Consider the following 20,358-nt stretch of genomic DNA (forward strand, 5'->3'; position numbering starts at 1 on the left):
GTTTAACTTTTTGTTTATATTAATATCGAATTATTAAATGTTATAAAGAAATCTATTGTAGTATTAAATTGTATAAAATAATTTTATTGAATTTATGAAATCTCGCACTTCGTGATTTCATTACATGGGAGCAGCCATTATTGTTTCTCGAACCGTCTGCGAGTACGTGTTTTGTTATCCGTTGCCATCTCCTTAGTGATTGTGAATTTATCAGTCACCATGCCTGATGTATATGCTCAAAAATTGTCTGCAAATAGATCCGAATACAAAGATAAAGATAAACCAACGCAGATTAGGATCAGCAACATACAAGCCGGCAAAGGTATTTTTTAGCGTAGGAATAATGTGATTAATTTTAATGTTTAATATCATACATAACTGACTTATCGCCTGTTCAGGTAGCATTACATTTATGGTATGCCCCAAACCCCCAGCTCATTACCCTTACCAACAAGTCATTAAGGGGGGGGGGGGAGGGGTAGAGACCTAGGCCCTAATTAAAATAATTTGGAAGGGGTTCCACTTGACTCTATTTTTCGAATCAGTCACTTCGTACCCAAGTCATATCATACCATCCATTTCGTACCATGCTGCCTGATCATTTCGTACCATTGCAAAAAGTCATTTCGTACCCTAGTCGTTTCATTCCAGTATATAGAAAACGAATTGACTTTTCAGTTATTGTACGAAAACTAATTGACTATAGCATAAAAGCAGTGGGTTTTGTTTTAAAACTTTATTTTGACAGTTTGAAAACCAGAACACGTTATTGTGCAGCATATCGTTATTGATACCCATAATACCTGTCAACTGTTATTTCCATATATGATATTTACTACTAACTGCCAATTTCGATTTTGTGTGAAATGGCTCCAGATAATTAGTCCAAAACAATATAATGGACTAGTTCATCAAGATTAACTTTGGCTACAAGTGCAAGCACTACCAAAGGTTAATCCTGGGGATGAACAACGCCATTAGCGCCCTTCCGAGCAATGAACGGAATTCAATCCGAATTGCGGTCAAACTAAAAGAAAAGCGACTGTCATCACGTTTTTCCACCCAAATCGTGTACTGTGATCTATTTGGAGCATATGGACACTAAGAAATACTTACTTTGAAACGATCTTCACTTTGAATTAAAGGAAAAACGACCGACTGTATGACTTGTTTTTAAAACGCGCGGTGCATTGTGGGAGGAAAATGAAACTCGGAACAATCTTGTATGTGGAAAAGGATCGGTGAAGTCATTTCTCGTTTCACAATGAATAAAACAAAAACCATAAAACTAAAAATTAATTAAAGTTAATAAAATAACTTAAAAGTAAAAATAAATTAAAATAAAATAAATGAAATTAAAGTTAATAAAAAAAAAAAAAAAAACATTAATTAATAGAAATTAAATAAAAATTATGATTTACACACACACACACACATATATTATATATATATATATATATATTTTTTTTTAAAGAAAAAAACAGTTCATTGATGTCTCTAAAAATAACTAAAACATAAGTACTAAGTTTTAAACTTACCTGTCTTTTTTCTGAGTTTTCTTCTAAAATCGTCGGGGTGGGGGGGGGGGGGGGGGGGGGAATGAAACATATTTCTCTCTTGTTTGCCAGTACGTAAAAACGTTACTGTTGCCCCTTGCTCGCCACGAGGAGGCCAGAGAGTTGAACAAGATATACCAAATTTGATGTGCCCCCTGTTCAGGATTTTAATTAAGTTAAACAGAAATGATTCCTCATTAAAAGGAGAGAGAAATATGTTTCATTGGCAACCCCCCTCCCCACACACACACACACAGACAGGTAAGTAAGTTTAAAACTTAGTACTTATGTTTTAGTTATTTTTAGAGACATTAATGAACTGTTTTTTTCTTTAAAAAAAAAAAAATATATATATATATATATATGTGTGTGTGTGTGTGTAAATCATAATTTTTATTTAATTTCTATTAATTAATGTTTTTTTTTTTTTTTTTTATTAACTTTAATTTCATTTATTTTATTTTAATTTATTTTTACTTTTAAGTTATTTTATTAACTTTAATTAATTTTTAGTTTTATGGTTTTTGTTTTATTCATTGTGAAACGAGAAATGACTTCACCGATCCTTTTCCACATACAAGATTGTTCTGAGTTTCATTTTCCTCCCACAATGCACCGCGCGTTTTAAAAACAAGTCATACAGTCGGTCGTTTTTCCTTTAATTCAAAGTGAAGATCGTTTCAAAGTAAGTATTTCTTAGTGTCCATATGCTCCAAATAGATCACAGTACACGATTTGGGTGGAAAAACGTGATGACAGTCGCTTTTCTTTTAGTTTGACCGCAATTCGGATTGAATTCCGTTCCGAGCAAAATTGCTCGGAAGGGCGCTAATGGCGTTGTTCATCCCCAGGATTAACCTTTGGTAGTGCTTGCACTTGTAGCCAAAGTTAATCTTGATGAACTATATAATGGACCAACAAAATATTATTTATTTATTAGGTCTTCTTTTCAAACTTGCTTATTTGCATCTTATTTGTTTAAGAAATAAACAATAACAGCCATTAAAACATTAACTACCTTACTGATTGCCAAATTAGCCAATTGCTAATGTTAAATACAAAGTGGCAATAATTTTTAGTCTTTTGCTGATAAAATATCCCTTAAATTAACCACAAATTTGTAATTTAATGTTATTTTGTAAAAGACATTACCGGGGTGATATTTATAAATTGTTATACCATGGTACGATATGACTTTCAGTTATGGTACGAAATGACTAGGGTACGAAATGACTTTTTGCAATGGTACGAAATGACCCGGGTACGAAACGACCAAATTAGGTATGAAATGACTATGGTACGAAATGACCATGGTACGAAGTGACTAGCAACAGATTTTTCAGGTTTATTATTTTTGGGCAGATCATGGTCTAGTGGTTAAAGTGTTCTCTTGGTCAAGGATTGCCGTTAAAATTAATAACCGTGATTATTAAAATAAGCAAACATAAGGCCTACGCTGTATTCTGCATGACATCGTTTCTCGTTACCGGTCGCGAGATCGCCATTACGCTAATTGAATATTTGGTAGTATTATTATGTTTGAGGTGTCTGATAGATTATATAACCATTTGTTCACATCAGAAGACAGAAAATGGCTTAGCCAAAATTTTAGCCACTTGCAAACTTTATTAGCCATTTTTTGTAAAAAATTAGCCAATGGCTAATTTGGCTACCGACAGCGCAAGCCCTGGTTCACCCCTAAAACATATGTCAGTTTGCCCCCAACGCATTGCAAGTTGGACCCCAATGAATTACCAGTTCGCCCCGCCCCCCGCAAAAAAAAAGCAATGTAGGGTTTGGTGTGTGTGGCCGTGACACGAGGTGATTTAGGCTGATCAAAATGTGTATTTCATCATGAAAGTATATTTACACAATGTAGCAATCTAATTAAAATTAGCTCCACAATTACATGTGGATCTAACACCAGCCAGTTGGAGCTCATGTCCACCAATCAAAACCTTACTTGCAGAATCCTGCCCGTGATTTAAAAATAATGTGAAAACATTCCGAATTATCCTGAGGGTATACGACATGTTTCGTGTGAATTACGAATGCCTTAAAACATGTTTTATTTTATAAAATAAATAATTTGTAATGTAAAACTGGAGACTGATTTAGTTGGGGTTTTTTTTATAAATAAATAAATTTTTAATGTAAAATTGAAGACTGATAACCCACCCCGTACGTATTGGTATGGTTCGCTGTACTGCAGCCACTAAAATAGACTCGCCCGATATTTTTAGAATTTGTATGCTCCCAAGTAACGTTATAAAAGGTGAAGTGTGATTGTTCAATATTTAAATTATTATTTACAGACGAAATGTTACCTGGACATTTGGGACTACGCAGTGTTGTTACTTTTAAATCACTGGCAGGATTCTGCAAGTAAGGTTTTGATTGGTGGACAATGAGCTCCAACTGGCTGGTGTTAGATCCACATGTAATTGTGGAGCTAATTTTAATTAGATGGCCAATGTAGGGACCGAGAATACCATAGCAAGTTGTCCTTGTGTCCCCCCACCCCCTAACAATAGGGACCGCGGACACTTTTTAAAATATGACAAGAATGATATTGATTGTTTGCTATACTGAAGAAATACCTTTAAAGAATTTTTTAAATGTTTAAAAAAAAAATTCAATTGTCCCTGACACCCCCCCCCCCCCCTAAAAAAAATTGTAATCAGGGTAGGTAACTCCGTTTTGCAAAAAGTACCATTAATATAATCAGTATAATCGACTAATTGGTCATTATAATACCCAAAAAGAGTTCAACATAAGAAAACAGCCATTTTTGTTGCATAAGCATATAGGCCCTATCATACAACATGTGGAATGTAATAAATAATTTGTGCATTACAAATGAACATTACCATCATTGTCATGTGCTACATGTAACTCCTCATTTGTTACCCGCATTATCACAGCATTCAATTGTACAGAGTAAAGAGCATCAGTCGGCCATGGAAAAAGTGATATACAGGTTAATGGTCAATATGTAAGAGGACAAAATGTGTACCATTAATTTTGTATCTCTGTCAAAATGTCAACTTGTGTGTGTGTTATATATGAGAGAGAGAGAGAGCAGAGAGCCGAGAAATGATACAGAAAGACACTGGAAGAGAAAAGAAAGACAGAGCAAAAGGGATAACAGATGTATGTGTTAGGTTTAGGTTTACAAAATTTGGTATAATTAAAGAATGCTTCATTGTTGTTTGTATGGCTTATTAGCCAGCCTGTCTTTGATTTTTTTAAAATAAGTTAGTGGCATTAAAAAAACAATTACATCACCCATGCTGTGTTATTGAGACAATTATATACACATTTAGTGCTGTCAAAGGTGTGCAAACAGTGGTTTAATTGGTGAAACGAAAAGTCTTAGAATACATGGTTAGGATTTTAAAAAGGTTTTTTTGCACATTAAGTATAATGTCAAATTTGACATTTTTACCTGGGTACCACTTTAATTGATTACAGCCAGTGCTCCACAACTGGTGTAACAAAGCCTGTGGTGTGTGATGCTGCATATAAAAGATCCCATGATGCTAATTGAAAAAGAATAGCCCATGAAGTGGCGACAGCGGCTTTCCTCTCACAATATCTGTGTGGTTCTTAACCATATGTCTGACGCCATAAAACCCTAAATAAAATGTGTTGAGTGCGTCATAAAATAATATTTCCTTCCTTCCACTTTAATAGTTGATATTTTGACTTGACATTTTTTCCAGTGACATTTTCAGGCATCGAAATAAGGATCGTGTCTGGTAACCCATTTAGAGGTTACCACAAAACAGGACCTGGTAACCTATAGGTTACCACAAATTTATCAAGTTTACGATTCCCATTATTATTGTTGTGAAATCCCTTACATACATGCATGGTGAACAGTATAATTGTTATTTATCCATATCACTGTTCTCATTGTATTAATACTTTGTGTATAGGTATAGTGTACTGCATTTAATACCTAAAAAATACAATAAAACAAATCATGACAATTTGTGTTGTTTTTATTGTTTTACTTAACTCACCAAACAATACTGATATGAGAATCTGAATGATGAACTTGTTTCAGTTAGCATTGTGAGTTGTCACTGTCATCAGTGTCTGAAATATCAACTGTTTCACTTCGAGCATCATCCAAGTCTTCTGAATCTGATGTTGTAGTAGCAAGAAAGTCCTCTACACACATTAGTTCATTGCAGGTTATTTTTATTACATCTGAAGAGGGCACAGGTAATTATGCGTCTTGTGAGTCTGACAATGAGTCTGCAATCAGGTTGTCTATTGTACAAGATGCTGGTCTTTTTCTTCTTTTTTTTTATCATCTGCATACAGGGAAACAGCTTAGTCTGTAAGTTTTTGTTCATATGAATGGTCACAGCTTACGAGTGAGGCTGGCCCCTCACTACAATCTTCAAATAAATTAATTCTTTTTCGTCTAGTTTTGCGAGCTTCTATGCCATCTTGTTCAACTGACATAAAGTTGGCCCATTGTATCATCTGTTTGATATCATCTCTCATTGCTTGGGCAATATAGTGAACAAAGTCCCTACATGAGTGGTCGTTGTCCTTCCCACTTATAAACTGCACCCCATTCTTCTGTAAGGCAGTCAGGGACTGGTAGTCTGACATAGGTCTCTCCTGCATAACCAACCACAATGCTGTATTGCAATGATTCTTATATTGTTCTTTACTGGTTTTTTCAAATAATTTTCCAATAGAATTAGAACATGTAACGTTACGATTTACTTTCACACTATCAGAAGCTGAATATGTTTGAGAGTCTGAACTGTTTTGTGAAAATTTCTTTTTTGCCCAGTCGTGAAGACTACCTGTTTTCACATGCCTTTGCACATTTGATTTGTGTATGTAGCCTGTGACGCCATCGATATAGGCAAGTAATCCGTCAAGCGACTTACCAGTTATATATACGTCTTAACTTGGCTTCATTTCTTATTGCCGTTATGTTTTCAGTACAAATTTTGCATTGTAGTTTTGATTATATTATTTTTTTCATCTACTTCGAACCAAAAGTCATTGGAAAAATCCCATTTTTTAAATGTTTCCACGTGAATGGATTCCATTTTAATTAAACTGGTGACCGGTAACTCTACGTTTAAATTCAATACTGTTGCAAACTAAGTGACGTCACGGTGTGGACCGACCATCACTAAACATGTGACGTCACACCGTGGATGCGTCTAAAAAGTGGAATCATTGAAAATCGGTGGGCGGTAACTTTGGTGGAATTACATACGAGAAAAAAAAAAAAACGGAAATCCGGAATCAATCGCTACAATGTTTTTTCACCGAAAGTTTCGAAAAGGAAATTAGCCGTTCATTGAAGGATTTTGTCGAGAACGGAACTCGACTTTATTGATAGGTTGTAACCTCCCGGTAACCTGAACGAGCGTTCTCGACTTAATTCGATGCCTGCATTTTGTCCTACATCCATTAATTATAAAGATGTGGTTATAGGGATTATTTTTATGTGATTCCCTAACAACAGATGTGTCAGGGCCACAATAAATGTATTCATAATAACAAATCATTGAAAATGTAAACAAATATCCGCCATCTTGGATTGTAGTAAACTGACAAACGGGAAGATGATGTTAACGGGCGATCAGTTATACAATAAATCAAAACATCTAAATTTTGTCATGTACTGCAAGAGTAATAAATTAAATATAATTACCTCACAAAAATAAATACTTGCAATAACAACAACACTATTTTTCAATAATTAAATGCGATATCGCTACTTTTTCACTTTGCCACTGAATAAAACGTAAAGTGGCAAGTAACACGAGTTCTATATTTGTTATAAAGTTTTATTAATGTATTTTATACCTGTTACAAGTACTGGTATTCTTCCAATATTAAACAATAAATGTTTTATAGATGTTAACTAACATGTGCTTTTCAAACCTTGCATTCGGCAGTGGTGTAACGGATGTGAGTGGCGCTACAAGTCTTCCGGTGCGGTTTCTACTAACAATTAAAAAAAATATTTGTTAGAATTATTTTAGGGTTAGGGTTAGCGATAGTTACATACAATACCTTTTAAAACAGTTTGTTCTATAAAACCAACATGTTTATACGCTACATTTTTACTATTCTGTTTAAGATTTCCTCCACAAGGGTGCTTTTGGGAGTAATATAGCACAGAAGACAAAAATGAGGCATTATGGGACTAAATCTTAGTTTCATTCTGTAGACGTTCAGTTCATTCTGTCAAAATACACCCTGAGATTTATAAGTATTAAAATGCAGTCTGACGTGTTGATCATGCAATCCACTGTGTGACCAAGTGGTTAAGAGTGCTCGGCAACAGTCCCAATGGTCTGGAGTTCGAATCCAGGCCTAACATACGTCGTTTGGACATGAATTCGACCCATACCTCCCTTTCAATGGTTGGGGTAGTCTTAGGTATATGGTTAGGGTTAGTATTTAGAGCCTTTGATATAGAGGGGTACGGGTCAAACTCTTTCTGTCGTTTGTAGTGTTTAAAGCAGTACCCAGTTGATATGGCTAATTGAATACTACAAATAGAGGAACATTTGGAAGTCTTTCTGATTGTGGTGCCGTTTCAGCCAACGTTAGGTTCCGTTTGTCTAATTTGGTTCTACTTTCGTTTAGGGCTGTTTTGGTATGGTTCCGTTTTCACAATAGCCCGTTTCAGGAATGTCACACTTGCGCAGTTCAAACTCTGAATTTGTCTATTAGCATTGTGGTGCATGCATTGTGTATTTCGACATCATTCTGAACTAACTGTTTGAATGGTTTGGAATTTTTGTGTTGCTGATGTGGAGTCGCAGATTTAATGCAAAAAAAAAAGATTATAATAATAATAATACAGTCAGTCAGAAAAAGATAGATCGCCCATCAGACTGGTAGTTGCATTTTTTAACTTGCTTGCATTTGGCGAGCAGGTGAGTACTTTGTGCACCCTTTGTGATATATAGATATATATTTAAAGTCAAAATGAGAGGATTGATAACTATTAAAGTGCAGTCTGGTAAGTTGGAAGGTGCCAAAAACAAATTTGTTTAATACATTGAGTTTTTTTTTAATGGGTTGTGGTTGCTATTTTTTTTAATGCTTCTGATCTTAAGTTATTCCAATATCTGGTTGAGTTTTACATTTAAGCATTGAGAATAGAACTTTTATCCTATGAAGTTAACAAGCATCATATATCAATTTTATTTCAGCTGTTGCTGATGCTGTTAGAACAAGTCTCGGTCCCAGGGGTATGGACAAAATGGTGAGTAAATTTAGGGCACAAAAACGATAAGAACCTTTATGCAAGATTGAACTGCCAATTGGTTACGTGGTGAAAAGTTGACTTAAAATATTCTGAAACTAAAAGTTACAAACATCAGAAGATTGCTGATTTCGATGCAAGTTTGAGGCAAAAGTTTGATTAGGTTACACAAATACAATTCAAGTAACTGAACAATTGGTTATGGTTACATGGCTAAAGTTTGTGTGAATGGACTTACAGGTTACTTTAGATTTAGAAGTATTGTCCTATATGTAAATATAGTGATCAGTAAAACCTGCCTGGTTATTTTTTTTTCTTATGTTCAGATTTTCATTTATTTAATTTTTAATAGATATTTTTCTACAAATTGTTTTTATATAATAAAAATGCTTATCTCTGGTTGTGTATCTATCCATTACATTTTGTTGTTATGATATCTTTTTATGTATTTTAGATTCAGGCCGCTAATGGTGATGTAACAATCACAAATGATGGTGCAACGATTTTGAAACAGATACAAGTTCTACATCCAGCTGCTAAAATGGTGAGGTGTTTATAAGTGGATCTGTAACATCCTTTATTTGGTTTATTTTCTGGCCTTTGAATTATGGTATTTTCAAAAAATTTAAACATTTAAAACACTAATGTTTTAGTAAATCGACTAATTTGTGTTTGGGTTTTCTGTTTAAAAGTAATGGACTGAATTGAAATTTCCACTATTGTACCCAAAAGTAAAGAAGGAATGTTGCTGTTTTGTTTGCAATTTGAAACACTTATTAGTAACATTTAAGCTAAATTACCAAACGCAAATAACTTTAACTTGGAAAAGTTATTTCATAGTAAATTTGTCAAGCAGATTGTCCTCAAATTAACATGTTCACATCTATTTGTTGCACCATAAATATGGTCGGTCTCTCTCTCATATATATATCTATTAGGACGTGTATGGATGCATGTTTGTGGGGAAAGTCTACTTAACTAAATTCTTACTTTCTTAATTTGTTGTTCATAGCTTGTGGATTTGTCAAAAGCACAGGATATCGAGGCTGGAGATGGAACTACGTCAGTTGTAATAATAGCTGGGAGTTTACTGGATGCCTGTACTGGCCTTTTATCAAAAGGTTGGTTTTCATTTCTTTTTTAGGGTTCCACTTGTTAGTCCATGTTAAATAAATACGCAGATGTATAAACAGTAAAGATACACAAACGATTTGACATTGCTGAATTATTATTATTATTTTTTTTTTTTTTTTTTTTTTTTTTTAATAATAGCATACGTTTTATGTGGAAATAATTTTAACTTTGTTTTACTTCAACTAGATGTTAGACACGATATAGCCATAATTTAATATGTGTTTCATTGTCTTACAGTTTATGAATTGTTTTTTAAGGTATACATCCCACTACCATATCCGAGTCGTTCCAGAGGGCAGCTGTAAAAGCATGTGAGATTTTGGAAGGAATGTTGACACCAGTGGAACTGTCTGACAGAGAATCTTTACTTAAGAGTGCATCAACAGCTTTAAATTCTAAGGTAATGTAGCTTTTAGTTTGATGCTATAAAATGGCTCAGGTTGGCTAGGTTATTTGCTTTTTGAACTGTTAGGAGCAAAATTGTGTTTTTATGCATGTATTTTTACATAATAGATATAGTTTGTTCCTATTCCTGAGCATCGTACTACAATCAGCACTGTCAGCTTACAGAATTTTTAGACCCATGTACTGCATTTATTGGAATATGTTGTCATAAATTTTATTTGAACCTTACCTTATTTGTTATGTCAGATTTTCTTCATGGATATTGAATGTGAATACAATGTTCACTAACAGTTAAATTTTGTCTTATTTAACATGCTTTCAGGTAGTGTCTCAGAACTCGAATATTCTGTCTCCGATTGCTGTTGATGCTGTCATGAAAGTGATTGACCCGGCTACAGCTGACAATGTGGATCTGAAGGATATCAAGATCGTTAAAAAACTAGGGTATGGAAATAGCATTTTGAAGAGTGAGCTCTTTAAAACTTAGTGTATCCATTTTATTAATAGGATTGGTTGTTGATCCCACTCCCACTAACATACTCGAGCATTACTTTATATCTGGTTAAAACCAATTCTGTTTTATTCAAGGGAACTTTGCACATTGGTTTAGTTCCCTTTACATACTAATGGCAAAGGTCTAATTTTAAAAACAATTTTTTATATATATAAAGGTAACCAGCACCTGACTTTATTAAGTTCCCCCTTTAATTTTTATGTGTTCATCTATTTTTGTTATAAGAATATTAGATAATTTCATTGTTATTTTGTTTTTACATTTTTTATTATTATTACTTTCTTTTTTTAAGGACCAATCCACTACTAATAAAATGGTTTCATTAAAAGCAAGCCACATTTTAAAAAATTGCCAAAGATGACTTATTAAAAATGTGTACATTTATGATTTTAGTGGCACTGTTGAAGATACAGAATTGATTGAAGGACTGGTTTTCACACAAAAATCCTCAGGAGGTGGTGGTCCAAATAGGGTGGAGAAAGCGAAGATAGGTCTCATACAGTTCTGCATTTCACCACCCAAAACAGATGTATGTTCTTTTCACAAAACTTGTTAAATTATTTAGTTGATATAATATACTACTCAAAAGAATTTAAGGGTTAGACGATATTTTCGACATTATTTTCTGAATGTCAATTATATTAGCTAGACCATAATGTCACGCATGGTATTGTTCCATTTTGACGAAAGTGGGTCAAAGCAACCCATAAATGAATTAAAATCCACTGTCATTGACACTGTCGACTAGTTCTAATGGCGAAAACATGCTTACATTTGCATGTAAATTAGGGCGAAAGGTCTGCTAAGTGCCCATAACTTGCTTTTTCACAAAGCGCTTCATTTGCACGCTTTGCATGTGTATTCCATGTTTCCAATGCTGAATTTCCGTATAATTGGAGCTTGCGTTCGTGTACGGTGCACACTCCAAATTCGACAATGGTACGACGTCAACTGACTATCGAAGATCGAGGAAGGGCTATTGCTTGGCTTCAGGATGGCAATACGCAAAGAAATGTTGCTCTGAGACTTGGTGTCGTTGGCCGACTGTGGCAATGGTACCAAGCAACGAATTCTGTTCGAAATCGTCCACGTTCGGGTGGACCCCGAAGCACTACAAATAGAGAGGACCGCTACATCACCAATATGGCTCTACGTCAACGCACAAGCATTGCACGTCGATTACGTGACAATCTGCGGACTGCGACTGGAACTCGAGTGTCTGATCAAACCATACGCAATCGTCTGAGAGCCAATAATCTACGCTGCCGTCGCCAGGCTGTTCGACCACCATTCCTACCACGTCACAGAACGGCCAGACGTCACTGGTGCACGCTTCATCTGCGGTGGCAACGTGTTAAGTGGGGTCGAGTGATGTTCACTGATGAGTCCAGGTTTAGTCTCCAGTTCAACGACTGTCGGGTTCGTGTCTACAGACAACGTCACCGGTTCGGTGGTGGCAGCGTCATGGTGTGGGGCGGCATCTCTATCCACCACAGGACCCCCCTCTGTGTGGTGGATGGCAATCTGAATGGAATCCGCTATCTGAATGAGATTATCCGGCCGTTGGTTCTCCCAGGCCTTCAGCAGATTGGCGGCGGGGCAGTTCTGCAGGATGACAATGCCAGACCCCACCGCGCCAGGGTGGTAACGGACTTTCTCAGACAACAAGGTATCGCCAGGATGGATTGGCCAGCATATTTGCCTGACTTGGCCCCAATAGAGAACGCCTGGGACGAATTAGGCAGGAGAGTTCGGGATAACCATGCCCCTCCGGCCAACCTTCATGATCTGGGTCAACTTCTTATGGCAGAGTGGCAGGCCATTCCCCAAGAGTTCTTCAGACGTCTGATCAACAGCATGAGGCAACGATGTGTCGAGTGTATTCGCGCCAGGGGTGGATTCACACACTATTAAACGAATGTTCTAATATGTCAAATCCATGTTTGACAACCTTCAACTTTGACAGCATGTCATGTGACTTTCTTGTATACAATGACGTTTATTTGTGGTTTTTTGTAAATATGGAACAATAAATTAAATTTTTGGTGTAGTTTACATCATCAATCTAATACACTCTGAAACTTATTTGGTTATAAATTTTTTACCCTTAAATTCTTTTGAGTAGTATATTATGTTGACACTTTAAAAAAAAACTTTTTCTTTAATTAAAATAACATTCCGAGTTTATTAAAACTAAGTATGACTTTGTCACGAAGATCATAAAATGTATCTTCAATGTTCGTTGATAAATAAATTTAATTGTTCCGGGAATATTTTGTTCAGTATCGTGTTGCAATTCTCTATGCGAGGTTCAGAGATAGCTACACAATTTTAAAACATTAAACAGTTAATAATACATTTTTAATTGACTAGAAATATCGCTAATCAAGATTTTAGAAACTAAATGTCCGCAGTTGTGCATTGTACAGCACAAACATTTTATTATTTGAATATATGTTTAGCTTAATTTATATAGCCAGCAAAAAAATTATTATATTTTGATTCGTTATATGTTTATAGTTTAAGTTTGATATTTTGGGTTTAATTTTCAGATGGACAATCAAGTGATAGTGTCAGACTACACACAGATGGATAGGGTATTGAAAGAAGAAAGAACCTACATTCTCAATATCGTCAAACAGATTAAAAAAACTGGCTGTAATTTGCTTCTCATTCAGAAATCTATTCTCAGGTAAGCCGTAACAAATACAAGTGTAAATAAGTTCAAACACACTGCATAGTTTGTGGAATCATTGCTTGAGTGAGATGTAGGTGATCATTGTCATAAGAGTTGAGCTTTTTTTTTCTGAGGGAATTGTAAATCTTGTATTAAATGAGGTGAAGTGATTGATGACTTGGGACAAGGAAACATCACGCCTTATAATAATAGTTTAATTTCTTTCCAAAAAATAGTAATAAATTGGCTGTAATTTTGTTTGTAACGAAGTGCTATGGGCATCATCATCTTCAATTTGGGGGGGGGGGAATTTCCCCGCTACGAATGATTTGTTTGTTAAAAAAAAATTTTTTTTTTATTCAGAGATGCAGTTAGTGATCTGGCACTTCATTTCCTAGCCAAGATGAAAATAATGGTTGTCAAGGATATCGAGCGAGAAGATATTGAATTTGTGAACAAGGTAATGTGTATTTCAGTTTACTCCCAAGTTGTCCATGTTTTAGCAGTGACATTGAATTTTATTAAAAATTTGTGTTTAGGAAATGTAAATATACTTGTTTCATTTGTGAGATTTTTAATGTTAAATAATTAACTATTTTGATTGTGAAGTAATCAACATTGTATATTTCTGTCTAGAGATTGATTGTGTGTGAGTGATATTAATGTGTTATTTTCTCTTTGATGATTCAAAGTTGAATTTTGTACAATATTTCAATCTTTGATAGTCACGCCTGTTGCCATTTGAAATAATGTTGGAAAGTGGCCACAATATCCACAAAAATTAAAGATTGTAAATGTCACTGTAGACCAAACAACCAAGCAATGAGTATCATTTATTTGATTGATTGATAAATCTCTTCTTGTTTTTGGTGGGGTTTTTTTAAAGACTCTGGGTTGTAGACCTATTGCTAGTTTGGATCACTTCGTAGCAGAGAATCTCGGCTCAGCTGAATTGGCAGAAGAGATGCAGACCGGCAGCAGTAAGATTGTGAAGGTATTGTGCTTAAACTCTGTTTTCATGAGTGCATTTTTCAAACAGGTTTGCTCCAGCCAGTGCACCACAACTGGTACATCAAAGGCTGTGGTATGTGCTATCCTGTATGGGATGGTGCATATAAAAGATCCCTTGCTGCTAATCGAAAAGAGTAGCTTACGAAGTGGCGACAGCGGGTTTCCTCCCTCAATATCTGTGTGGTCCTTAACCATATGTCTGACACCATATAAATGTCAATAAAATGTGTTGAGTGCGTCGTTAAATAAAATATTTCCTTAGTTTTCAAACAGGATTTGCAGACAGTTGCTTTTATCAAGTTACTACAGACAATAGTTAAAGATTAGCCTGAAGTACAAGTTGATATTTACTGTATGTATGTTAGAGGAAGGGGAGTGGGGATTATTTCATTTATGTAAATGTAAAGGTATATTTTCAAGACTATTATAGTATTGTCGTGATAATGTTCAGATCATAGCAATTTTAGTTTGCACTGCCTGTGATTAAATCATACTGCCGTGACCAGTCATTTCGCATAGTATCTAAGCTTGATAGATGCTTTGAATGCATTTGAAAAATATCTTACTACATGTATATTTTGCACCTGATCAAGGGTTGGGTGTGGGAATTTACTACTATTAAGAGTAATTATCTCCCTTGTTCTATTTTGTCAACGTGGTAATATAAGAAGTAATATCGATGAAAGGAGGGTAGGGAATTATTTTTACTGTTAAATATTATCACTCCTAATACATTTTTGTTATTCATTGTATAAACAGTTTTATTTTCTGTTTTAGATCACAGGTATAGCTCACCAGGGAAAGACTGTAACTGTTCTGATTCGTGGTTCGAACAAGTTGGTGTTGGAGGAAGCCGACAGATCTCTACATGACGCTCTTTGTGTTATAAGATGCCTAGTCAAGAAGAAGTGAGTGGAATATGGTTTTTATTTTAAATTTTACAGTGGTGGAATAAGTATCATTTCACAAATGTTTTTAATTGTTAATTTATTAGTAAAACCCCATCTGATCTGGCAAGTGTTCAACTGATATTATGAAACTCTTATCTTTGTTTATCCACTTAACACTTGAATGAATATATTATGTTAAATCATTAACGATGATATACCATATGGCCTCTATGCTATACATAGCCATAGTATTCTGAGTGAAATGGCTAATATTTTAATAATTTGACAATCAGCTTTAATAAGATTATTTCTGTGATATTTGTTAAAATTGCTTTCAGAATAATTAGGAAATATGATAAAACTCTTTTTCAAAGTTATGATTCAAGTTGACCATCCCATAAAAAGAATTGAAGGGAGTGATTGATTACTCCACTGTCTTAGATTATGGAGAACCATTTAAGATATTATCATTTTGAGTATAGATATTACTCCTTGAACTAGTCTTGTGGAGTGATTGGGAATCAGGGTGATCGCTCCCCTTAAATGGCAATGTTTTATTTAAGCCAGATTGTAGACACTCCTACTAATCCGGAGAAGTATCTGTGGTTCATTTCCTCCTCTTTGGATTAAACATGGGTCCTCAGGTGTTTAGGAAACCTTTTTCTTTTTCATTAAGTAGCCAGTTACATTAATAAAATATAATATTACTGTTTAAATTAATTTCTTTCAGAGCATTAATAGCAGGAGGGGGTGCACCTGAAATTGAGTTATCTCTGCGTTTGATGGAATTTGCAAACACATTGTCGGGAATGGAACAGTACTGTTTCAGAGCTTTTGCTGAAGCCCTTGAAATCATTCCATTCACCTTGGCTGAGAATGCAGGTCTTAATCCTATTGCCACGGTAACAGAATTGAGAAACCGACATGCTCAGGGAGAAAAAACTGCAGGAATTAATGTGAGAAAGGTAAGTTGGAAAACTTAAAGGTTAAATTAGGAGAAATTTATACCACTAATTAGAAAACAAAAACAATGGTGATTTGCAGTTTTAAAGGGAAGATTGGAAATACAAGATAACTAGCTTAGAAATGTTGAGAAATGCTACACTGAAAAGTGGTAATTCAAGCTTATGACTATAGATTACGAGATACATTTATTTTTTATTTGTAATATGTAATTTAATTATAGTTTTAATAGACAAAAATATTTACACTGAATGTCTTTAAAACATTTTGATGAAACAACAGAATGCAGTTTATTGCTCTGTTTATACTCTACTTGTTACCTCTCAAAACAGAATGAAGATAACATTACTATAAGACAGTTCTTTTGTATTATTGTTGATGCAATTTAATAGATAAACCTTGGATTTTAAAACATTGGGTTTTTAATTTTTCAGGGTGCCATATCTAACATATTGGAGGAAAATGTAGTGCAGCCCATGATAGTGTCCACAAGTGCAGTGTCCCTTGCAGCAGAAACTGTCAGAAGTATATTAAAGATTGATGATGTGGTATGCTTCAGAATTTTACTCTGTATTTCATTGTTAAACATGCTCTTAATTACATTCAGTAATGTGATCATTTAATAGGACATTTGAAGCTGCATGGCTAAAGTGATTAAAAATCAAATTAGTTGTCTGTGTGAATTATGGTGTGCTTTATTTGCTTACCGGCCTCAGTGGCGTCGTGGCAGGCCATCGGTCTACAGGCTGGTAGGTACTGGGTTCGGATCCCAGTCGAGGCATGGGATTTTTAATCCAGATACCAACTCCAAACCCTGAGTGAGTGCTCCGCAAGGCTCAATGGGTAGGTGTAAACCACTTGCACCGACCAGTGATCCATAACTGGTTCAACAAAGGCCATGGTTTGTGCTATCCTGCCTGTGGGAAGCGCAAATAAAAGATCCCTTGCTGCCAATCGGAAGAGTAGCCCATGTAATGGCAACAGCGGGTTTCCTCTCAAAATCTGTGTGGTCCTTAACCATATGTCTGACGCCATATAACCGTAAATAAAATGTGTTAAGTGCGTCGTTAAATAAAACATTTCTTTCTTTCTTTCTTTGCTTTATTTGCTTATTTTAAAACGGGTGTGGGAACTAGACGTAACCCAGTGGTAAAGCGCTCTCTTGATGAGCGGTTGGTGTGGGATCGATCTGTTGGTGGGCCCATTGGGCTATTTCTTGCTCCAGCCAGCACATCAGGACTGGTATATCAAAGACTGGTATGTGCCATCTTGTCTGGGTTGGTGCATATAAAAGATCCCTTGCTACTAATGATAAAAAGGTTTCCTTTCTTAGGACTATGTCAAAATTACCAAATGTTTGACATCCAATAGCCGATGATTAATAAATCAATGTGCTCTAGTTGTGTTGTGCTTTAGTGGTTGTGTTAAACAAAACAAAATGTATAACTTTTATTTTAAAATGTAGCTCGCCTGTTGTGTGATAAGCCATAGGATCGAGTACCATGGAGGTACCTGTAAAGTTTTTTCTGGTCCAAAGCAGTGCATGTAATAAAATTTTGTTTTAACCTTTAGACTACTGGATTAATTTTGAACAAAAACCACGTTGAGTGGGTACAAGTTTATAATTTTCACTCGCATATATTCACTTAAATGTTTTATAAAAACATGAAATAAAGTTCATATATTAATCGGTAAGTATTATTTTCGTGTCTTTTTTTTTTTGTAATTTTTATTATTTTAGATCGGCTAATGGTGATTAAAATTAAGCAAAAAATCGAAAAAGTTGCGTTTACTTACGGGTATTTGTGGCCAGCTGTCCAGTATTTATGTCCATTATTCCCGATAACAGTGGTTTTCTGACCAGAATTTTTTTTTTAAACCGAACTAAGATTCATATTGCAATATTTGGTAATTTTCGTTGTTGGTAAAACGATAAAATTTATTATCAAATTAGCTGTCACAATCAGCTATCGATCCCTGAAAATGACCGCGACGTGCCGCCATTGTTGTCAAGCGAAAATACTTGCCGAAAACCACTTTTTGAACTCAAAATTTCAAGGTATTTTCAATTGAAAAAATCAAAACAAAAGCCACCATTTTGAAAAAAAAATCTTTTTTCTTTAATTATATTTCCGTTTCCAGTGAGTGTCATGTGCAAAACGGCGTAAAAATTTGAATTGGGGAATGCACTGTATACAGTGTACAGTATATCGACTGACGTGACGTCGGGCGAGATATCTCGCCTGCAGTAGTCAGAAGGTTAAATGTACTGAGGTGTCATTAACCAAATAATCTTATTACATTGGCAGATGGATTCGGTTATTTCTTTTTATTGTCGACACAAAAAGAAATGGGTTTTTAAAAAAAATTATAAATGTTTTTATTTAATTTCAGATCAACTGTAAGTGAAGCATCTAGTTCATGTTCAACTGTAAGTGAAGCAACTAAGTCCATGTCCATTCATTATCTCATCAAAGAATTGACATGACGAATCACCACACAGCTTGTTTACAGCCTCTACTTTGTTATAAAATGGAAAAACTTGGAACATTGCAACTGACCAACTAAGACTAATTTTTTTTCAGTGCTGTTACATAAGTGACTACTTGCTAGCTTACATCAAATTCATATAGTTCATTGCATAGACGTTGAATTTGCTTCATGTGTATACCTATAAGTAAACTATTGTTGAAAGAAATTGATTCTTAATTACCTGCTTGTCTTGTGATGTTTCTTTACCTTTTTGTACAAAAAGCGGATCTTTTGCATGTTATCTGGAATTAAATGTTTCAGGTATACATTCTTTTGTTCTTTTGTTGTTTTTTATCCCTTTTATTACTATGTATGTGCTGAAGATGGTAATGTCTGTGTCAAACAGTAGTCGTGTTTCTGTTTAAAGACAAATTATAAACATGTTTTCCAGTCTTAAGTAATGGGCTACACTTTTCGATCAGCAGCAAGATATCTTATATATGCACCATCCCACAGACAGGATAGTACATACAACGGCCTTTGTTACACCAGTTGTGGAGCACTGGCTGGAACAAGAAATAGCCCAATTGTTCCACCGACAAGGCTCGATCCTAGACCGACTGCGAATCAAGCGAACGCTTTACAACTGGGCCTAAAGAAGGGCAACGTTAAAGATGACATTAGAAGACGTGGCTAGGACTGTCCTAGCTGCAAGATGGAAATTCATAAAGAAATGTTGCACAAAGTCCTAATCTTAGCCAGCAAAAGTCCAAAAAACACATTGTGAATGCCTACATTTATGTCGGACGAGCCATACTCCCACCTTCAAATGTCATTTCCTATGAGGCAGAATGAATTACAAACTTGTACCATGTTAATGTGCAGCAGCAGCTGCACGTGCATTTCATGTTCATCAAAATTGTATTCGATATAATGTTAATTTTTAGGTACTTTTCTTAATTTTACCAGTTCATGTGTGCCACATCAAGGATTGTTTTTCATATTTGATTATGGGGCACAGATTTAATATAACTGAAAATTGTTACTTTTAGTATTGTGGAGAAATGTGCTTGCATATGAACTATATTTACTGATCCTCTATTTTTATTGCTATACGCTGATGATGTGGTGATTTTTTCAAAAACGGCTGAAGGTCTTCAGAAAATATTTAACACTTTATATTACTATAATATAAAATAGGGTTTGTGTCTTAATGTTGAAACAACTAAAATAGTAGTTTTCAGAAAGGGTGGGTGCCGATATGATTATGGAAAATGGTATAATGATTTGTTACTCGAGGCTGTAGACGCATGCGATCAATTTATTGACAGATCAGGGACGAAAGGCCATATATGCATTAAAGAGAAATACAAATAAGTTAATGTTAAACCATAGGTCTTCTTTGTCTTTATTTGATACATACATAGCAAGTATTTTGAATTATTGTGCCGAGATTTGGGGTTTTTACA

General features: G+C 35.0%; 1 protein-coding gene across 1 annotated transcript; it reads left to right on the forward strand.

Moving 5' to 3' along the window:
* The first annotated feature begins 128 nt into the window (after nucleotides 1–128).
* LOC121370431 (T-complex protein 1 subunit delta-like) lies at nucleotides 129–19,215 on the forward strand. Its single transcript, XM_041495648.1, has 14 exons — nucleotides 129–322; nucleotides 8,771–8,823; nucleotides 9,278–9,367; nucleotides 9,836–9,944; nucleotides 10,215–10,357; nucleotides 10,685–10,806; nucleotides 11,270–11,405; nucleotides 13,429–13,568; nucleotides 13,917–14,013; nucleotides 14,440–14,547; nucleotides 15,342–15,472; nucleotides 16,185–16,419; nucleotides 16,852–16,965; nucleotides 18,812–19,215. The coding sequence occupies exons 1-14, from the start codon at nucleotides 220–222 to the stop codon at nucleotides 18,824–18,826; spliced, it is 1,596 nt and encodes a 531-aa protein (XP_041351582.1). The 5' UTR covers nucleotides 129–219; the 3' UTR covers nucleotides 18,827–19,215.
* The last annotated feature ends 1,143 nt before the right edge of the window (nucleotides 19,216–20,358 follow it).

This window comes from Gigantopelta aegis, chromosome 4, assembly GCF_016097555.1.
Source record: "Gigantopelta aegis isolate Gae_Host chromosome 4, Gae_host_genome, whole genome shotgun sequence".
Lineage (NCBI taxonomy): Eukaryota > Metazoa > Mollusca > Gastropoda > Neomphalida > Peltospiridae > Gigantopelta > Gigantopelta aegis.

What these genes read in the sequence shown, in the direction of transcription:
- LOC121370431 (XM_041495648.1), top strand. Translation starts at nt 220, where the DNA reads ATGCCTGATGTATATGCTCAAAAATTGTCTGCAAATAGATCCGAATAC. An exon ending in AAGATCGTTAAAAAACTAGG is followed by an intron (nt 10,807 to 11,269) that starts GTATGGAAATAG and finishes TTATGATTTTAG; the next exon opens with TGGCACTGTTGAAGATACAG. An exon ending in CAGGAATTAATGTGAGAAAG is followed by an intron (nt 16,420 to 16,851) that starts GTAAGTTGGAAA and finishes TTAATTTTTCAG; the next exon opens with GGTGCCATATCTAACATATT.